Here is a 19,242-nt window from a genome sequence, read left to right on the forward strand (position 1 = left end):
AATTTGCTACATGAAGCGTGTAGCTTGTCAGTATGTAGCCTTAGAAAACTGCTACCAATGCCGTTTAGCTTACCCAAGATTATTTCAGTTAAATTTGAAATTGGCATTATATGCCTGTTTCCTTGAAATCACAGACTGAAGGTTTTTCCCACAAACTACAACATGGTTTTACTGCAGAATGTTGCTACTTGTTATAACAACATTCAGCACTTCCACATGTACCTTTTGAGTCTCTCCCTCTTTACAGGCTTATTCTGTATAGCCCTCTCACCATCCAATGAATGTCTTGTGTTGCAGTACATATATCAAATCCTATTTGTTAGAAAGAATTTTCTCAAACCAAAACTAACAGGAATTCAGTCCATGACTGCTGTCTTTACAGATGCAAACCATCTGTGCCACTTTGCTCAAATTCCTATAAAATATCTCTGCTGAAGGAGTCTGGTTCACTTAAATACATCCATATGGTAACATTCTCACATCCCCACTACCAGAATGCTATATTAATTTTGTGCTCATAAATATATATATATGTTTTCTAAACCACAAGAAGATAATAAAATATTACTTAAACAATAAATAAATAACAATAAAATATTAGTACTATTCCGTGCTTCTATTTGGTTAATAGAAATATAATTCTCACCTAAGTTGTATTCTTCCAGAACATATCAGTTCAATAAGAAAATAAGATTTTATCTGACATTTCCTAGGAGATTTCTGATCGGAAAGTGGACAAAATGTTGTTACCATTTACTTCCCAGCATTTGAAAAAGCATTTTTTTCCCGTAAGGATAAATTCAATGGAAAAAAAAGAGAAATTAGTAGATGATAGGACTTAAGGAAACACAGATATTACGGAGCACTAAAAAGGACATAGGATATACTACAATATGACATTTTTTCAGTAAGATCACAACAGCGTAAGTAAACAGAATGTTGGTGAAGTTAATCCATGTAACTGTCCAGACAGTATGAATTCCAACACAATATACTTTAAATTACATTGGAAGCAAACATGCTTGGATGTTTGCTTCAAGTATTCATATTTGAATACTTCCCCATTCATTTAATGACTTAGGCCAGATTTAACTAGCATTGACCAGATTTGTGTTCGGTATACAGAAGTTACGCATACCCTAAATTAATCTGAATTAAATAGCAAATGCAGCTATCTCAAAATACTGCTTTAAGAGTGCAATTAAGTAATTCTTCACATATTTAGAAAAGACTGGGAACAGGTTAGAAGAATGAAGAAGAGTCTTTTCCATTATTCTAAAAGACAACTCTCATGAGCATATTAAAGATTACAAAGTATGCCATACAAAAAGATTGAGAAGGAGATCTGCCCTTGAACATGACAAAGAGGCCACAGAGGAATTCATAACTGTTTTAAGGGTATTTGCATTGCTTGCAGGCTACAGAGGCATTTTAGAGTAAGTAAGTATTAAGTATGTACTTTACCTAATGAGTGAAAACTTAACTAGAGGCCAAGCACTGCAGAAACCATGATCAACTAAGTCTGACTAATACACATAACTGAAATTTCATATTATGAAAGTATCTGATTAAACAATCAATTTAAAGTGCTAGAAAAATAATGTAGAATAACATGCTGCAGAACAATGTGCAAAGTGATAAGGAATAGTTCAAGTTCAACACAATGCTGTACTATTTTGCTGAGAGAGTGGTTAGGAGGAGCAGCAGCAACCAGTTTGAGAATGGATTTATGGACTGAGATACAGTTACATTCACCCATAAAGTGTCTCTAAGGAAAAATCTATCCAGCTTGTATGGGTGTCGTATCAAAGGTATCTCAGGTGTTTTCTACCATTTGTATAGAATGGTGGTCAATTTCTAAACTATGTCACATATTGGCTTGGAATTAAGGAATCAGCTGAAGAGTAAAGTGCAGTAGAATTTAGTATTTGTCTTGTAATTTGTACAAACTGCTTCATTTTGCCAGCCAGGATGAATATGACTACTTTAACCACTGATATTAGGCTTGTTGAAATAAATATCAGTTGTACTAAATATAATGAAAATAACTAAAAGTACCAGTTCTTGCTTCTGTTGCTGTGAGCTGACAGCAGTAATTTATTCCCAGGTCCTCCCATCAGGCTGATGGATGGTGAGAATAAGAAGGAAGGACGTGTGGAGATTTTTATCAATGGCCAGTGGGGCACAATTTGTGATGATGGATGGTCTGATAAGGATGCAGCTGTAGTCTGCCGACAGCTTGGCTACAAGTAAGAAAATTCATTAGGCTGTTTGTCAAGTTATGTTTTCTGTATCTAAAAATCTTAAGTTTCTGCAACCAAATACCACAAACTTGTCTAATAAGATAATGTATGTCTTTTAAAACTTGTCAGTTTGGCATTCTTTTAGAAAAATGTATTCCTACTATTTGTATGAAAAGTAGTAAGGCTATGTCTTCAAAAAGAGTATTCATTAAGTAGCATAACTGGGAATGGGAATGTTAGTATTCAAAAGTGTGTCAGTCTGACTGACAACAAAAACGTAAGTTAGTGAGAGTTATTAAATATTTTTCATTATAAGTTAAACATTACAAATTATTGAATCTATTAATTAAATACAAAATTTTAGTTGTCATATTAGTTTCAAAAACAGGTCAGTGTCCACTGTCACGAGGCGTGGATACGATGACTGCAGATTCAGATGCAGGCACATCAGCTACTGAATTCCTAATTTAATGGAGTTTTTCCTTCCTTTACTGATCTGGCTAGATTTGATGTAGCTCAAAGATCTGATGAAACTGTTACACAAGGAATTATGGCTCCAGTCTGCATGACAGTAATTTCAATAAGCTTCATTTAATACAGGAATAGACCTGACAGAACAAACCCACCCTCTAATTAAAACCACTGCAATATATGTGTCACTTTTGAAAGAAATCACTTAATCAGGCTTACACCACTCATCAGCATTTTCCTTCTGGATACCCAAGAGTAGCAAAAAGATAACTATAGGGGAGATATATAAATAGCAGTACTAATAAGACTTTAAAAATACCCAGTATAGTAGTGAAATACAACAGGAAATTAGCGAAATGTCATTTCCAAGTGTATCTATAAAGAAATTTGAGCTGAAGAAATACAAATCATATTGTTTGTTGTATCTAACAATGTGAAGTTTGTCCAACCAAATACTGTCACATTATGCCTGAACACACAATATATACCTTGTAAAAACTCCCTGGTATTCATTTAGTAAAAGCCCATTTAAAACCAGTACTACACTGTGGCTTCAAAATGGCAAAACTTGACTTACAAGTCAATATATCACTCTTACAAGTTTCCTAACTTGTTAATTCTACGATAGGTGTCCATCTATCCTAATCCACAACATTTCCTCATTAACAATATCATGAATAATAATAATAATACTGTATCTGAAAAGCTCAGCATTGTTATTCTGCATGGCCCTTGCTGTGGGAGAACTGAGAGGAAAAGACCTGAAGCCACTTCTCTCCATGGACAGATCTGAACTGACAAAAAGGTTGCTTCTCTGAGGGTCATCAGAGTATTAATAGCTGGCTTGGAAAGTAGCAGTTAAGGGACACGTGTTTGTTAGGGGTGCACTAAATCCAGTTGTAAGGGCACATTCCAGCATGCAACAAAAACACAGATGTAACATTTGAACCTTCAGAGATTTCCCAATCATATGAAATAATTTCCTCTATTAAGCTGCACTCCTTGCTCAAGAACACTATGATTTTTTACAATTGTTTCCTGAGATTTTCTTCAGTGGGGGTTGGTTTGGGTTTTCTATGGTGCTGTTGGTTGGTTGGGTTTGAAAAGCTTTCATTCCCATTATCAGTGAACTGAGAGATTACTGATGCACAGTAAGAGATAGATTGCTTTCATACAAAGGTAGGAAGAAGGAGGTAGTGACCTTTTACTAAGTAACTGATAAGATCTGGAGAGAGAATTCTGTACTAAAATGCAATAAATACTTATCTGGGGAAGGATAAGAATATTGTGGTTGGTGATTGATAACAAAGTAGTTTTCAATATCCTGAGGAACTTTAAAACAATGCCCTAAAGCAGAAACTTTGGAATTTGACAGAGATACCAAAACCAGGTAAGAATTTACAATGAGTGCCTGTACTGTGTCACTGTGTTGTAAGAGCAAACATGAACACATGAGCGGCCCACAGGTATCAGAGAGCTGGACTTTTTTTTTTTTTTTGGTTATCTGTTATCAGTATCCCTCACAAAAGAAAAACATTTGGAGCAAGAGTCACACTATTTGGGACTGACAAGTCAAATCATAGTAAACTCCTTAGGCAGAGATTGTCCTATACTGGTTCCAAAGGCAGTTAAGGCTTTGGATTATCTGGCAAATACCTCCTAACCATGGAAATTGGAAATATGTAAGGACAGTTGACCTTGTGGTATTGTCTCTCACGCAGTGTTTCATGAGTTTCTCTTTCCTGGCTTTTTACAATTTCTGCATTCTAACCAATGTTCCCTACTTGGAAATCCTGCCCACCTACCCTTCAGTACATAGTAAAAAAATCCACACAGGCAAAGCTATCCATGTGCAGAAGTTTCAAAAGGGAGGAAGCTCTTTGTGTTACTTTCATGTTTCAGTTATATGGATGCGGCAATTGAGAGCTGGTTCACTTTGAGCCAGTCACATTTCTACTGTAAGGAAGCTTTGAAAATGGTTTGACAAATCAGAATTCCTCCCCAACAGACCAAACCCAGCTCAAGAAGGGATGCAAACTACTCATGCCATTCTCACCTATCTTCCCCAACACTGCAGGTATTAAAGAGGTACAAAAAGAGCTGTAAAGGGGGAGAAATACTTTCTTGCCTAATACAGTTTCATAGTCAAATTCTTTCTTGGCTCCAGCATTTCATCACATCTGCAGTTACAGTTCTGTATGCACAGAAGCAGTACTTCACAATATACAATTATAAAATATCCTTTAAAATGGAAACCTGTATTTTAATTATCTAGAATTCCACATATCTTTATCCCAGTAAAATGTCAGTGAATTGCTCTTAACCAACAGGTAAACTTGTAGATCAGGCATGCTTAGAGGTGTCTGTGGCTTCCTGCCCCACTTCTCTGTATAGCCAATTGGGTGGTCTCTCAGTCATAATTCCTTCTGCCTCTTAAACCATACACAACAAAACATCTATTTATAAATTAAGAAGATTACTTTAACTAATTAACAGTAATACTCTATCACAGGAGTTGCCAAATGAGATGCTTAAATGCTACAAAAGCACCAAGTACTGGGTTCCTCCCAAGAACAGGGGGGTGCAGACACTGAACTGGTGTCCAGCCAATGACATTTTTAGACCTCAAATATGGGGTGCCCTGTAAAAAACAACATGATAATAAAATATTTTAATAACTGCTATCAACTGATAGGTCTGTACATCATCACTCCTACTACACCACAAGTATACTGTATTTAAGTGGCTCATCTATCTGAGGGAATCAGACCTGAACAAATTATTTTTAGCTTTCACAGATGCTGACTTTATATGAGGATTAAAGAGATTATGAAAAAGCAGCTTTCACATATTTTATGGCAAAATGTAATGCTGATACAATGTAAAATACTTTGCACACTGCCTTCTAACCAGATACACAAAAGCAGTTTTTAAACCTTAATGAAAGATAGCAATTTTGTCACAGTTTTATTTTTTCTATATAGCAGAATAAGAGAGGTGGTGGAAGGTGCTTGTTATCAAGTGAAACAGTGACAGGGTTTGGAATGAAATCTCAATGTCTTTGACTATTCACTTGGAAATTTGAGCAAAATGTAGAATAATTTTGCCTCAAAATGTTTAATAATTAAAAAAAATGCTCTGTTTGCAGAGGTCCAGCTAGAGCAAGGACAATGGCCTATTTCGGTGAGGGCAAAGGCCCGATCCATGTGGATAACATCAAGTGTACAGGAAATGAGAGATCCTTGGCAGACTGCATTAAGCAGGACATTGGGATGCACAACTGCCGGCACAGCGAGGATGCAGGAGTCATCTGCGACCACCTAAGCAAGAAAGTCCCCGGCAACAGCAATAAAGGTGAGGCCCTGTCACAAGGGGCAGACCAACAGGTCCAGGTGAGCGAGTTCCTGGTAGGAAGAGATAGACTTAGAGTTCCTGGTAGGAAGAGACAGACTTAACAATCCCACCTCAGAGGAAACAGCTTTATCAAAAACAATTCTAGAACAAAAGGGGTGGGAATTCTCTCTGCTGACACTGTGTGAGCTTATTCTTTGCAGCTGCACAAAGGAAGCACCAAGACTACTCAGTCAATACAGGCTATTTGTTGCCATGATTTAGAGCAGCCATGTTCATTAAGCTGCTTGAGGGACATGATGCAAAAACCCAAACAGCTCCCTTCAGCTTTTCAAGGTGTAGGTTATCCTCAGATAAGGACTGAGACCTGTGTGGTTGGCCAAGGTTTGCTTCCACTTAGAGGAAATAAGGAAGAGCCCTATAAAATCCTACATGTGAGAAGCAAATGTGTGAATGACTCTGATCACAGTCAAAAGAACTCAGCTACAAAGCATTTCTAAGTCTTTAAAGAATTCAGTGTATTTTCCCCAGTCAAAAGATCTCAGCTATAAAGAATTTCTAAGTCTATTTTCCCCAGTCAAAATTTGCCTGTTAAAAACTACCATGAAAAATAGAATAACTTCAACCTTTAGATTTTTTTTAAAGTTACCTCTCATTGAATATTAGCCACTTTTCATGTTGAGTTTAACGCTCTCTACATCTCCCTTTCTGGTTTAGATTCTCTTGCTTCTGTTTGTGGGCTGAGGTTACTCCATCGTCGACAAAAGCGAATAATTGGTGGGAAAAATTCTTTACGGTAAATAATTGGTAAAGACAAATAATTTTGAATATAAAGCTTCTAAGACATGTATTTACCGCAAGTGGTTTGCCAAATGTACAATTTTATTGTAAGTTTGTTGTTTGTTTTTCTTTTAACTTGTCATGATGTAGGAATAGAAATATACCCAAAGCAAATTTGCAGGAAATGAAAAGGTATTAATTGGTAAGTACTTGCAGCATTAGTTGAAAATCTGTAGATGCTTGTGGGTAAAGTCCGTGAATGGGTTAAATATTAAACCTACAAAATAGCTATTTTACTTTTATCAGAGGATGTCTTCATATCAGGATGTGAGCTATAAAAACAGAGCTATCAATGTAGTACAAGGTTTTAAATACCACCTACACCAAAGAAAGAGGCCAGGGTATGATTCACTGCCTAAGACCTTATTTTCTTTCATAAAATAAGCCTTGATGATGACACAACTAAAAATCCAGGAGGCACTGACTTTACTTTTTCAACAGTTGTGACTAAACACAAAAAAATATATATTTACACAATCTTACAAAAGGCATTGTTAAAAATACACTAACAGCATCATTGCAAGCACTGTGCAACCTGTTTCCAAGTACATGCACAGCACTGATCAATCCATTTCTAAGAAGACACTGCCCAAGTGGGAGAGCTTAAAAAAAACAGTAACAAGAGGGAGCCCAAAAAATATTTTAACACAGCCAGATAAAGTAAAGTAGGATGACTTACCTTAGTAAAGAGACAAATGAGATAACAGATAATGCATAGCACAGAAGGAGACTGAGAATTCTTGCCTTAGAATATGAGTTCTAAGGACACTCGCTGAAATGCAATGGTGACAAACAACGTATTGCACAATTCAGAGCAAAGAAGCTGGTCTCATAAATCAGTACAGAAATGTTAGATGAAGCAAAAAGGTGATGAAAATCCAACAGTGCATGCAGAAATGCTTCAAATTTAAGAAAGGGAGCATATGTATGTATCAGAAAAGGACTCAATGTCACAAGTCATTAAGACAAGGAACTTGAGGAAGTTTGAAAAGAACTGGATACTTACATATGTACCAGCAAATCCAAAGCTGTCTGAATCACCTCATTTTAGAAAAACATATTAAATCCTACCTTTTAAAACGGAGGAGTATCTAAATTGTTTTGTTCTTTATGGGAAGTAAACTCCTCCACCTTACTTTAAAACATTTGGCACGGGTAACTCTGAGATGCTGGACTAGATGGCCCCTGGCAGCTCTTGTTTTTCAGCACACCCATTCAAGTGGGCAGTACTCAGAAAACACTCAGACTACCTGTTGCTTACTCTTAGATGCTGCTGTTGCTTACAGGTGCATCTCTCTCCCTTTCCCTTCTCTGACTCCTGATGTATTAAACCAGCAAAATAGAAATCATCCTGTATTCATAGGTATGCAAATATGGCCAGATCTACTATAAAAACAGATAATCACAGGGTGAAGAAAGGTGCTTTTCAATATTTGAGACTTCTACGGTTGCTTTATACCTCTTGTTTTGCCACCTTCCTTTCTCATGAAGACAGAAATGGATGCTGGGTTCAGCTTTTCAAGAAATTCCCCTTTCCCCTCTCCAGTTGACAGGAAATTTCTGGTTTGTTGACTTGGACGGTATTTGGCGAGCAACCCACAGAATGTATTTTTGGCTCAATGAATGCAATCTGAGAAGAGAAAATTCAAAGAGCTGACTGTGGGAGGAAGCACTTAGGAGTGCTGGATGCCCAAATTCTCTGTAAAGTAATGTGGACCATTGTTAAAAGGAATTCTGAATGTTGGCAGGATATAAATTATTCACCACCCTTAATAAACAGCACATTTTGTAAGTAAGCTGTGTCACTCAAACAAAGCCAACAGGATGCACACTGCAGGTAACCGGAGTTCCCCACTGCTGTACAGTGAGCACCGTGTGTCACTCCTGCAGGGGCGGCTGGCCATGGCAGGTGGCACTGCGGCTGAAATCCTCTCATGGTGACGGGAGACTCCTGTGTGGTGCTACTCTCATCAGCAGCTGCTGGGTCCTCACTGCTGCACACTGCTTCAAAAGGTGGGTCTCTCTCCAATAGGGCACCGTGTTTTAAACTGCTTTGTTGTTCTGGGCATAAGGAAAACCATTACAGTTCAAGCCCATGGAAAACTGTTCCAAGAGTTGGCCTTTGGTTTTAAAAAACTCTACCACTCAACCTCCTTTCCCTCAAACAAACAAAACACCCTAATGCATTGAAATTATTTGGGTGTTATCATTCATGTGATTTCTATTCACCACTTCAGTATTTTAATGAAAAAATAGAGATAATACTTTGGACATTTTCACTTTCTGTTCCAAGAAAAAAAAAATGCAGTTTATGGCTTTTAGATTATAGTAAAGACAGCTGAGCAGACACCAAACATAGGGACTGAAACATTTTAGATTAAATTTGGTAACAACAAATCTTGACAGGGATAGACATTTTTACTGTATCACAGCAGTAACTAAATGCAGGACTTCACTACTGACAAGTTACTGAAGTATAAATAAGGAAGCTAATCTTGTGATTAGTGACTATTTCCTTGGACTGGGCTGGGAAAAAAACATAGAGGAGCACTATAATTTTGAGGGTATTTGCTAGAGTTTGCTCAAGCGAGCTGCAAATGTTTTAAATTTTGATTTTGAGCCTTTAATTTCGCACACTAGTAACTAAAATGAAGAGTCAGATACATTACTCAAATACAGTGTGCATTACCCTTGCTGTGCACCAGATGCATATCTTTTCCTGTGTCCTGAAATCATGAAGGACTTTCCTTGGAAATATTTCAAGCTGAAATAGTCAAAGTTAGTAAAACTTCCTGCTATTTCAACTGACGTCCTAAGTGATTCTGCAGAACTATGGAAGCTCTTTAGCTGCTTTCATCAAAATTCATAGACTATGGCTTCCTATTTCCCTGTTCATTTTCTCTGTAGTGATTGCCAAGGATGCTGCCTGAGGGTCTTGAGAATGCCTTTGATTACAGGCATGAAAACTGAATGTGGCGCCAAGCAGTGCCAATTTTGGATACTCTGCTAAGCACCTACAGGATGGGGCAGCAGCATGGCTGGAGCAAAGTACACTGTGGTACTTCCAGATTGGTGCAGCCACCCGAGGGGTTGTCCCAGGCTACCCTGAAACTGTCACCCGTGGCCTCAGGGACCAAAGTATTGTTTTGTCCCAGAAGTTAAGTTTAAACTGCAATTATATTTAAGCATGCAGTTCCAACACCCTGTGTATGCACTACTGTTTACTGTAAATGAGGGAAGCCTTTAGCTCTAAGCTGGCTTTGGACAGGCTGGGCTGAACTTCCAAATGATCTCAGAGTGATTTTCGGGGATAGGTTTCCAAGAGCTATCTATAGATCAAGTGCCTTCTTCACATATTTTCCACAGATGGACAACAGAAAGGCCAGTATACCATTTCTCATATCCTGGAAATTGAAACACTGCTTAAGTAACCAATGTGGGCTCATCTATACTAGGAATAAAAATTAAGCATAATTTTATGCATGATTATTAGAATTGTTCACCAGTACTACAGTGGAATTATTGGTTTCTATACTTTGGCAGATACAGTATTTAAGATAAAATGTTTGAAGCTATTTTTTGTTTTATAACCCATCCTTGTCTTGAGTTATTCTGACAGCTAAAGGGAAATTGGAAGGTTCATACATTTAGAAAAAATAACTGGATAATTAGAAACATGAGGAAACACAGGGAAAACCCCTTAATGTATCCTATATAGAAGTTCATCTTTGGGTGAAGGGATGTCTGTTCACAGCCTGCGGTTCTCTCTCCTTAAAGCCTAGAAGAGAAATTTTGCTCAGAGGAGCAAAAGAAGACCTGAAGGATTAGACCAAGAAAGCTTTACAACCAGGCAGCCAGGAATGCAACCCACAACTAGGAGAAATACTCAGTGGTACAGCTATATATTGTGCAGAAAACTGTAATTTTTCTGCTTTGTCTGCTGCTCCTCAAGCAGGCTTTAACAAGCTAAGGAGACCAAAATATTGCTGGATGGTATAAAAAGAACAGGCATAGGTTGAAAGGTGATGGACCACTGTGGGTACTGTTTTTTCCAAGCACATTAGAAATCTCCTGTTGAAGGCTATTAAGGGAAGGGAGAAAAAAAAAGGAAAAATATTTCTGTTAGCTTAGCCATATTTTAAATACAGGTACCCAACAGTACTCCCTTGTTTGCATTTTGCCTGGGAAGGTCTGTGTGTAGTAAGACATGCACAGAAAATCGTTATTTCAGCCACAGTAGTAATCTCTAATGTATTTACCATTTAGTCCACAATGTGAAAGAAACTGGGATTATATCAGATGCAAAACAGGCTGCTGTCAGTTTGACAATAGTTTGTGCTTGTGATGCACAAATACTTTGTCATCCTCACTATAACTTCAGTTGATGTAAGAGGCTTTTATTAAGTTACCTACGCCTCTAAAGTTCCTCAATCAACTCAAGAAGCAGGCCTGAACACTTGTCATTCCAGTAATTATTTGGAGTATCCCAATGATGTCAGTACTCAGGCTGTTGTTGCAATTACTGGCAGTTTGTGTTACCCTTCCTAAATAAATTTATAGTGCACACCTTGTACATTTGAAGTGCCAGTCATGGCAAATGGCCAGAAGAAAATTGCCTGTGAAAATATTCAAAAAAACATGGCACAACCGAAAACCTTGGAAGAAGGTTTTTGTACTCTTTAGAACACACTGAAATGTCAGTGTAAACATTTGAGAAAGCATTTTTGCTCTTTAAAAAATCTTTTGCTAGCATTAGTTATGTGAACAATAAAGAAAGCAATGAACTAGGTTAGCATGCTCAGGAAGTGACTTTGCCTGAGCCAGCGCTGTTTGTTTTCACCTCCATCTCAGGTATGGCAACAACACTCGCAACTACGTCGTGCGGGTTGGAGACTATCACACGCTGGTGCTGGAGGAGTACGAGGAGGAAATCGGAGTCCAGGAGATTGTGGTGCACAAGGACTACAGGCCTGACAGCAGTGACTATGACATTGCCTTGCTGAGGCTGCAGGGGCCCGAGGAACAGTGTGCGAGGTTCAGCACCCACGTTCTACCTGCCTGCTTGCCACTGAGGAGGGAGCGACCACAGAAAACTGCTCCCAACTGTTTCATCACTGGATGGGGTGACACAGGTAAAGTCATTTCCATGCACCAATCTGCTTATCTGAGGCTGTTTTAGAAAACACTCTTCAAATAATTAAAGAAGGAAATGCTCAAAATGAAAGTATTTTGCTCTTTTTTTAACATAGGCAAATATTTTCTCTCCTGATCCTTAACCAGGAATGACAGTATTTTGTTTACTGATTATAGTTTGTATTTGTATCCAAGCAGTGATTAACCATGCCACTCTAAATCACAGACCCTGTCATATAAGTGGCCTCATTAAGAATGACAAGCAGGAATAAAAAGCTTATTTGTTGCCAGGCACACCCTGCACAGCAGCTTATCACCCTCTGCCTCAGTACATAACTAACAGCTCTAGTAGATGTAAGGTTTCAAAGGTAAGGACCATGAATATTTTAATTTTAAAAAGGTTATTGAAATGACAATACTTCAATAGAAAAATGGATGGAAAATATGCACATGATAGAATTTTAAATAACATTTTAGTGTTCCCTGTTGCCACTGACATTTTCAACCAGCTTTGATTTAAATAACAGAACATCTTGCCAAAATTTACAAGACCCTCAATGCAATCTGCACTCCAGGATTCTACTTGCTTTTTTTCGGTCAGTACAAGATTCTTCCTCTTCAAAGGTCTTTGTCCTTTAAATGTTTCACAAATTAATAACCATGTTTTACTTTTATCTTTTTGTGGTGCTGAGTACAGTGCAAGACAGCAACCACACTTGAGCCTTTGTTCCAGTGACTCGCTAGAACTGCCAAGGAGACAAGGCAAGGCCAAGTATCTGCCCCTCCTCTTTACAAGCACTAATCTGTGTGCACAGATGTCAGGATCACTGTACTACAATAAACGAGAGAGACGTGTAGGGTGGGTTTTTGCTAAAAACAATTGTTAATTCATTGCCTAGTTCTGTCTAGCCTTTTTACATAATTCACTCAAAGTCCTGCAATACTGTTAAATTAGGACATCTATTTCAGGAAACATTAACCACTGCAGTAATTGGCTTCAATTTATGGTAAGAATTTACATCATTGCAGTACCTCAGCTGACATTTCACACTTACTATTTGAATCATAATTGCTGCACAAGTTATAAGATTTTACTTAAAAAAAGGTAAAACCAACAGTGGCTTTCATTTCCCATGCTTTGAATCGAAAGAGGTGGAAGCTATGGAAAAAAAGTAGAAAGATCTACCTGGAAGCCACCAGAAGATGCAGCATCTGTTCAGGCTGAGCTACACTAGATTTGAACTGATGACACAGAAATAAAGGATTTCTACTGCTTTACTCTCAGCTGCTCAAGACTCCCAAAAACTGCTTCCACAAAGAGGTATTAAAGCCTACGTTCTTCTTTAGAAGATAACGCTCGGAATAAACCAAACCCCAGCCTTGGAAAGATCCAGAGAACACATGCAGAAAAGCTACTTTTTAAAAAAAGCATCTACATTTGACATTTACAATATGTACCGTATTTTAGTATTTAATGCAGAGATTATTTTTTTTTAGTAGACTTGCTTCCAGAAGTTTTATGTAATGACAAAGCAGTGTGAAGACCTGAGAGCAAAAATTGGATTAAATCACATTTATGTTTCCAAGACTGACCATTGTAATGAGACAATAATTCCTATCTCCTTTTTAGGACGGGCTTATTCAAGAACGCTGCAACAGGCTGCCATCCCCTTACTTCCCAAGAGGGTGTGTGAGGAGCGCTACAAAAGGAGATTCACAGGAAGAATGCTCTGTGCGGGAAACGTGCAGGAACAGAAACGAGTGGACAGCTGTCAAGGAGACAGCGGCGGACCACTGATGTGTGAACGCCCAGGGGAAAGCTGGGTTGTGTACGGTGTGACCTCCTGGGGCTATGGCTGTGGGGTCAAAGATTCCCCAGGTGTCTACACAAAAGTTTCGTCTTTCGTACCTTGGATTAAAAGTGTGACCAAACTATGAATGCCCATAATGAAAACCAAACTTTGAGGCAGGACAACTTGAACAGCACAGGCAGTGCACAGCTGGGGCCCACAGTGGGTGGAAACAGACATTTTCCTGATTAATGTGTTTTTGTTTTCATTAAATCCAAGCTGTATACACTCAAGCCTTCCAGTTAGGGATTACTGTCCTTCCTGTTCCAGAAGTTTAAATATTGCATGAACAAGCTACCATGTATCTAAGGGGAAAAGTGATAGCCAGCTAGAGTTAATACTGGAGCAGGACAGCTGGAGACTTTGCCCACAAGACTGTTGCTCCAAGCTATTTATGCTCCAAGCTTCTCTACAATTAATTACAGATCTCAATCTTCAGTCTAGTTTATTTAGTCTATTATTCCTATGATTTTACACTCAGTCCCCTAAATCTGACTCATGTTTCAGTAGCTTCTGAGACCATTCATGGCCTGATTCTTGGTAAGTAACTCTGAGTATGTATTAAATGCAGGAAGGAAAATAATGGTCAATAATCACATTCCCAGTCAATTGCCTAAATGTCTTCACAGGTTAGTGTGCCTAAAGTACATTCCCAAGTAAAACAGGGAGTACAGTGACAGTTTCCCCACAGCATCCTGCACAGCTGCAAGAGCAACAACTTATTTACTTCACTTAGGTAGCATTTGTCCTGTTTCTGAAATTCGCAATTTTGAGTATATACAGCATTTTGAAGAAGATTCACTTTTTCTATTTACCACTGGCTGTCAGTACAGTGTCAGACTAACAGACATCCCTATCCTTTCACTGCTGGGCTTTGCTCAAGCAGCACCAAGAACCTCAGTCAATCCTACCAGACAAAGTTATACATACAATGGAGTTGTCGAGCCAAAACTTGTCTGAAAAGGTCTATAAAGTCTTAAACTATGTTTTCTATAAAGTAAGATTCAGATGACTCTCTCCTGCTTAGTTGCAACACTGGTTCACACTGATCTCACAGGAAAGCTTAGTTTTCAGTGACTTCTAAAGCACTGACACATCTTGATTTTGTTTAGTTACGTTTCCAAATACTGTTCCCCATGCCATGAAATCCCTAACAACTTATTAAAAAAATGCACCGATAACCAACTTGCTGTCCATTGAGAAAGGGCCACCACACCGAACCTAGAACACAGCAGGTAATCACCACCTTATTGTAACACTGAAAGGCATCAGGCTGGAAATCACCTGTGAATTGACTCACTGGGGAGGGAGCCACGACACTACAATCCGCAGATCAAAGACTGTGCTGAGTCCAAGTGTGCTCTACACATCACGGTAACAACCATGCTCATAAAAACACAACTGAAAGCTGTGGCCCATGAAACACTCCAGTGTGACAAGTGTGGCAGATGAGTCTCACCACATAGTGATTGTGCAAACTGCGACCACCAGTGACTGTTTCCCAGCTTCCTATTCCCCAAACTGGCTATGACTGTGTTGTGTGGTGTTTTGTGAAAAAGTGGGGTGCTTGCATTCATGTTTTAAGTGGGCAATTATTCATTTTTGTATTGTTGTGTGTCTCTCTGGTGTTATAAAAAATATCCAAGACTCACTTGCATATGAAGTGGCAATGACATTGCCAAAGCCCATATGATTGAACATTAGCCCTTAATATCTCCAACCTCAAATTTAAGTTTTCAAGGGTCAGGACTAATTATTGTAACTGGTGCTAAACTAGTACATGAGGTGCTTTAATACATTTTAGTTCTCTGTAATTCCACACTATTTGAAATAGTGTAAAATATTTTAAAACATCATAAATCACTGTACTGTGACCACCTACTGTTAGACCAATGCAAAACACTGTGCTAGTCAACTTCAAAACCATTACATTTTTACTTCTATATAGCCCTTAATTACACGGGAATTACAAAGTATCTGCATGTAACATCCAAGTTTTGCTGTACAAGACCCATTGAGACTTGTGGTGAAGTAGGCTACATAGTGCAATACATGCGTTATATACAGGGGAAATAACCCTTTAATAGCTGCACCACAGAAACAGGATACTTTGTGGCGAGGGGAACTAAACCTGCACACTAAGTGTAATAAACATTTAGATTTAGTACAATACTTTGTTATTTTTGCTCTTTTAATAGAACGCTTTGTTAGATTTTAAAATGTTGCACTGTTTCCATGCTGAGCATGCCTTCTCAGTTTCTAACATAAAATGAAATTGCCTCCCTCTTATGCCATTCTCATTTTTGTTCAGTGAGCCTGATGGTGTACATGTATAAAATAAAAACTGCCACACTGACTACAATTCCTGTATGTTAATTAATACCACAGATGTACAGGCAGCTGCTGCAGAACATCAGCTGAGTGAAACTCATGTGGGCTGTACCTGATTAAGGGGACTCTTGAAATCATCTTCCTCAAAGCATATAAACCTAGGACTGTTTTCTCCAAAAGGAGTTTGTCTCATTCCCAGTGCTTTAACTCAGACCAGTTACATTGTCCTAAGTTCATCCTACACTTTAAAAGCTGTTTAGTAACTGTTAATGGGGGCACAAACCATGAAAACACTTGGCACTGGTAACCAGATGAGATGACAACCCTCAAGGTATGTCATCTCTCCAGGCTCCCCAGCACCACGAAGACTTAGATACAGCCCTCCTTAACTTCCCAAGTTTTTATTTGCCAGAGAACACAATAAACATTACCGCAACTGACAGACAAAGCCTCCTTAACTGTATCTTATTTCAACCCTAGGCAACTTCCCAAAATAAAAGGGCCAGTCTGCCTGGCATTTGCCTATTAAAGATAAGCAAGTGGCCTTGCAGAGCAGATGTAATTTCTACAAGTGCTGAGGTTACTACAGAAGTCCAATGGTTTTGGAGAAAAGGGAATTCTGAGTAAACACTCCTGATTGTTGGCCACCAGGCTTGGCAGGCACTACCTTGGAATGCAGAGCAGTAAGCCATATGATAAGGCTGTTAAAAGCAGAGAGTAACCATGCACCACCAGTTAAACAGGTGTGCTATCACTTGGTACAGCGCCACACAAGGAAACACATTTAACTGTACTTCCACTTGGGCAGAAGAAGTGTATGTTAAAAAAAAAATGGAGTTTCCTATGACAGCTCCCTGATCTGCCCACCAAACATAACCACCAGAAGTCATTTCCTCAGATGTAGTGCGCTGGAATTAGAGCCCACAGTTCTGCTCCCTTCACTTCAAGCAGGAATCCTGACCTCAGCTGCCAAACACTCAGCAGCAATTACACCGCATGCTGATCATCTCAGCTCTGGCTTCACAGATTTTGTTTCCCAGTCCTTTCAAACCCTTCCTTTCCCTTTGACTTTTCAGTTTTAACTATTTGCAAAAAATACATTATTATTTAAAAGACATTCCGTAAGAGATTGTGCCAGCACAGCTGGTATTCACTGTACAATAAAGTATCTTATCTGAGTATGCCATGATTCACCATCTACTGGATCTCTATCAATTTTCTCAAGTATGGATCCCTCAGCAACTGCAAAAATCAACTCTATTTAAAGTTGTTGTTTCTGCCCTGCAGCACTTAGCCCTGATTCAAGCCATACCACTTCTGGAGCAGTTTCCAGACAATGCATCAGCCACCTGAAACCAGAGATTCTGCCCAAAAGGTGTGTCCCCAGAACCGGCAGATTTGGCATGTGTAAGTAATCCTGACAAACACACGCAGGTCAAGTCTTAGTTACCAGCAGTTTTCCAAGAAAGGAACCACACTTGCAGCCAGTCACGTCTCTTTATTGACTTATTCATACATTCAAAGACTTTACATTCACACAGACACCAAAATTACAGGTGGACTTTCCACTTCCATTTTCCAGACTTCAAAAACTTACCCGCAGCTTCTGCAGCACAGGAACACTCGTTGAAACACCCTTCTAACACGCTGAGAGCAGAGGAGCCATCCCTGAAGGTGCAGTACAGCCACTCAACTACCAAAACCAGTACTGTAATAGCTTAAGGCTCAGTGACAGCCCAAAGAGAGGAGCAGTACACAATGAGATCCTAACTGTATTTGTCTGTATTGAAGCAGTCAAGGCTAATTTTAGGCACAGTAAGCTGGGTTCCAGCCCCTCTTCATCAAGAACAGATGGACTGCAGAAACTCTCATTAAAGCTCCAAATTTTAACTTTGTTTAAAAACTGAGATAAAGACCTAGCCTAAAATTAGCTTTTACTAGCTCTGCTTGACAGCCAGAAATATTACTGCTCCCAAAAGTCACCAATTCCAGATGATTAAACATCCACCCTACCCTAATCGAAAATGAACAGGTTTAGACACAGCTACTCCTAGAATTCGCATGTGGAATTTAGCCCTGTCTTCTTTCAAGAGGGTTTTTCCCCTGTAAAAACAAGTTTGAGGCAGTTTAATATTGCTACTGGAAACACAAACAAACAGCAATCATCACCAAACAGTAGGACGCTCTCCCAGAAGTTGTAAAGCTGCTCTGAGACAAAGCTGCTGGTATTAACTTCCAATCTCCCTTGATCCTACAGCTGCAGATTTCTCTTAGTACTCACACGCTTACAAAAAAAGACACTCCTCTTGCCCAGGATATCCCTGAGAAATCTGTGCATTCAGATGTTTCTAGTTTGGCAGGCAAAGTACTGGCAGTGTGTTTTTTATGCTGGGAATAGCAGATTATGTTTTCTAATGTCTCTACATCCAAACCAAATTCCTCCCGGCCACACTAATGCACTTGATTGCACTTTTCTGTTCCGAAAACACATAAAAATGAAGCATGCCTTAAAACAAAACATCATGATACCTAGATTTCTAAGTACAAGTCACAAGAGAGTAGTCGTTAAACATACATTATCAAATCGGTATTATTCCTGCCCCAAATCTCACCTCTGAAGAGCTTATTAGATACCGGCAGACATATGCTTTTTGGGAAGAGGATCTTTAACAACTACGTCTCCATGCTTTCAGCTTCTGTGCTCCTGCGGAATTAAAAATAGTAAAAAAGTTTAAGAACTGGGCTGCAATAATTTTCTGAAGAGAAAAAAAGGGGAGAAACCTGAAAAACCAATCAACAAGAAAACACCCAAAAAAGGGAGAGATGGCTAACCCCACGGCAGAATCGGTGTGTTACTTGCCACAGTCAACGACTCCTACCCACAAGAGGGTAAAAGCTATGCCAATTAGCAAGGCCCTGCTCTTCCATGTCTAGGAAGGGAGTCAGCCACAGATGGCAGCTCCCATGGATTCATGGATCTCTGCTTCCCTCACCACCCCCCTCGCCGCCACGTGGCGGCGGCC

The 19,242-nt window shown here is 39.0% G+C and overlaps 1 protein-coding gene and 1 non-coding gene across 2 annotated transcripts in view; one reads left to right on the top strand and one right to left on the bottom strand.

Annotated features, from left to right (window-relative positions):
• PRSS12 (serine protease 12) overlaps window positions 1-16,250 on the top strand; it is a 32,859-nt gene extending 16,609 nt beyond the window's left edge. Inside the window, exons 8-13 of the mRNA XM_014310997.2 lie at window positions 2,108-2,249; window positions 5,863-6,068; window positions 6,783-6,861; window positions 8,796-8,918; window positions 11,757-12,037; window positions 13,669-16,250. Of these exons, the coding sequence (XP_014166472.1) occupies window positions 2,108-2,249; window positions 5,863-6,068; window positions 6,783-6,861; window positions 8,796-8,918; window positions 11,757-12,037; window positions 13,669-13,976 (1,139 nt within the window). The 3' untranslated portion in view covers window positions 13,977-16,250. The remainder of the gene's footprint in view (window positions 1-2,107; window positions 2,250-5,862; window positions 6,069-6,782; window positions 6,862-8,795; window positions 8,919-11,756; window positions 12,038-13,668) is intronic.
• Window positions 16,251-19,066: 2,816 nt separating this feature from the next.
• LOC115948924 lies at window positions 19,067-19,197 on the bottom strand. Its single transcript, XR_004082674.1, has one exon. It is a non-coding gene; the product is annotated as a small nucleolar RNA SNORA24 (small nucleolar RNA).
• Window positions 19,198-19,242: the final 45 nt, after the last annotated feature.

Source organism: Geospiza fortis, unplaced genomic scaffold, assembly GCF_000277835.1.
Source record: "Geospiza fortis unplaced genomic scaffold, GeoFor_1.0 scaffold1425, whole genome shotgun sequence".
Lineage (NCBI taxonomy): Eukaryota > Metazoa > Chordata > Aves > Passeriformes > Thraupidae > Geospiza > Geospiza fortis.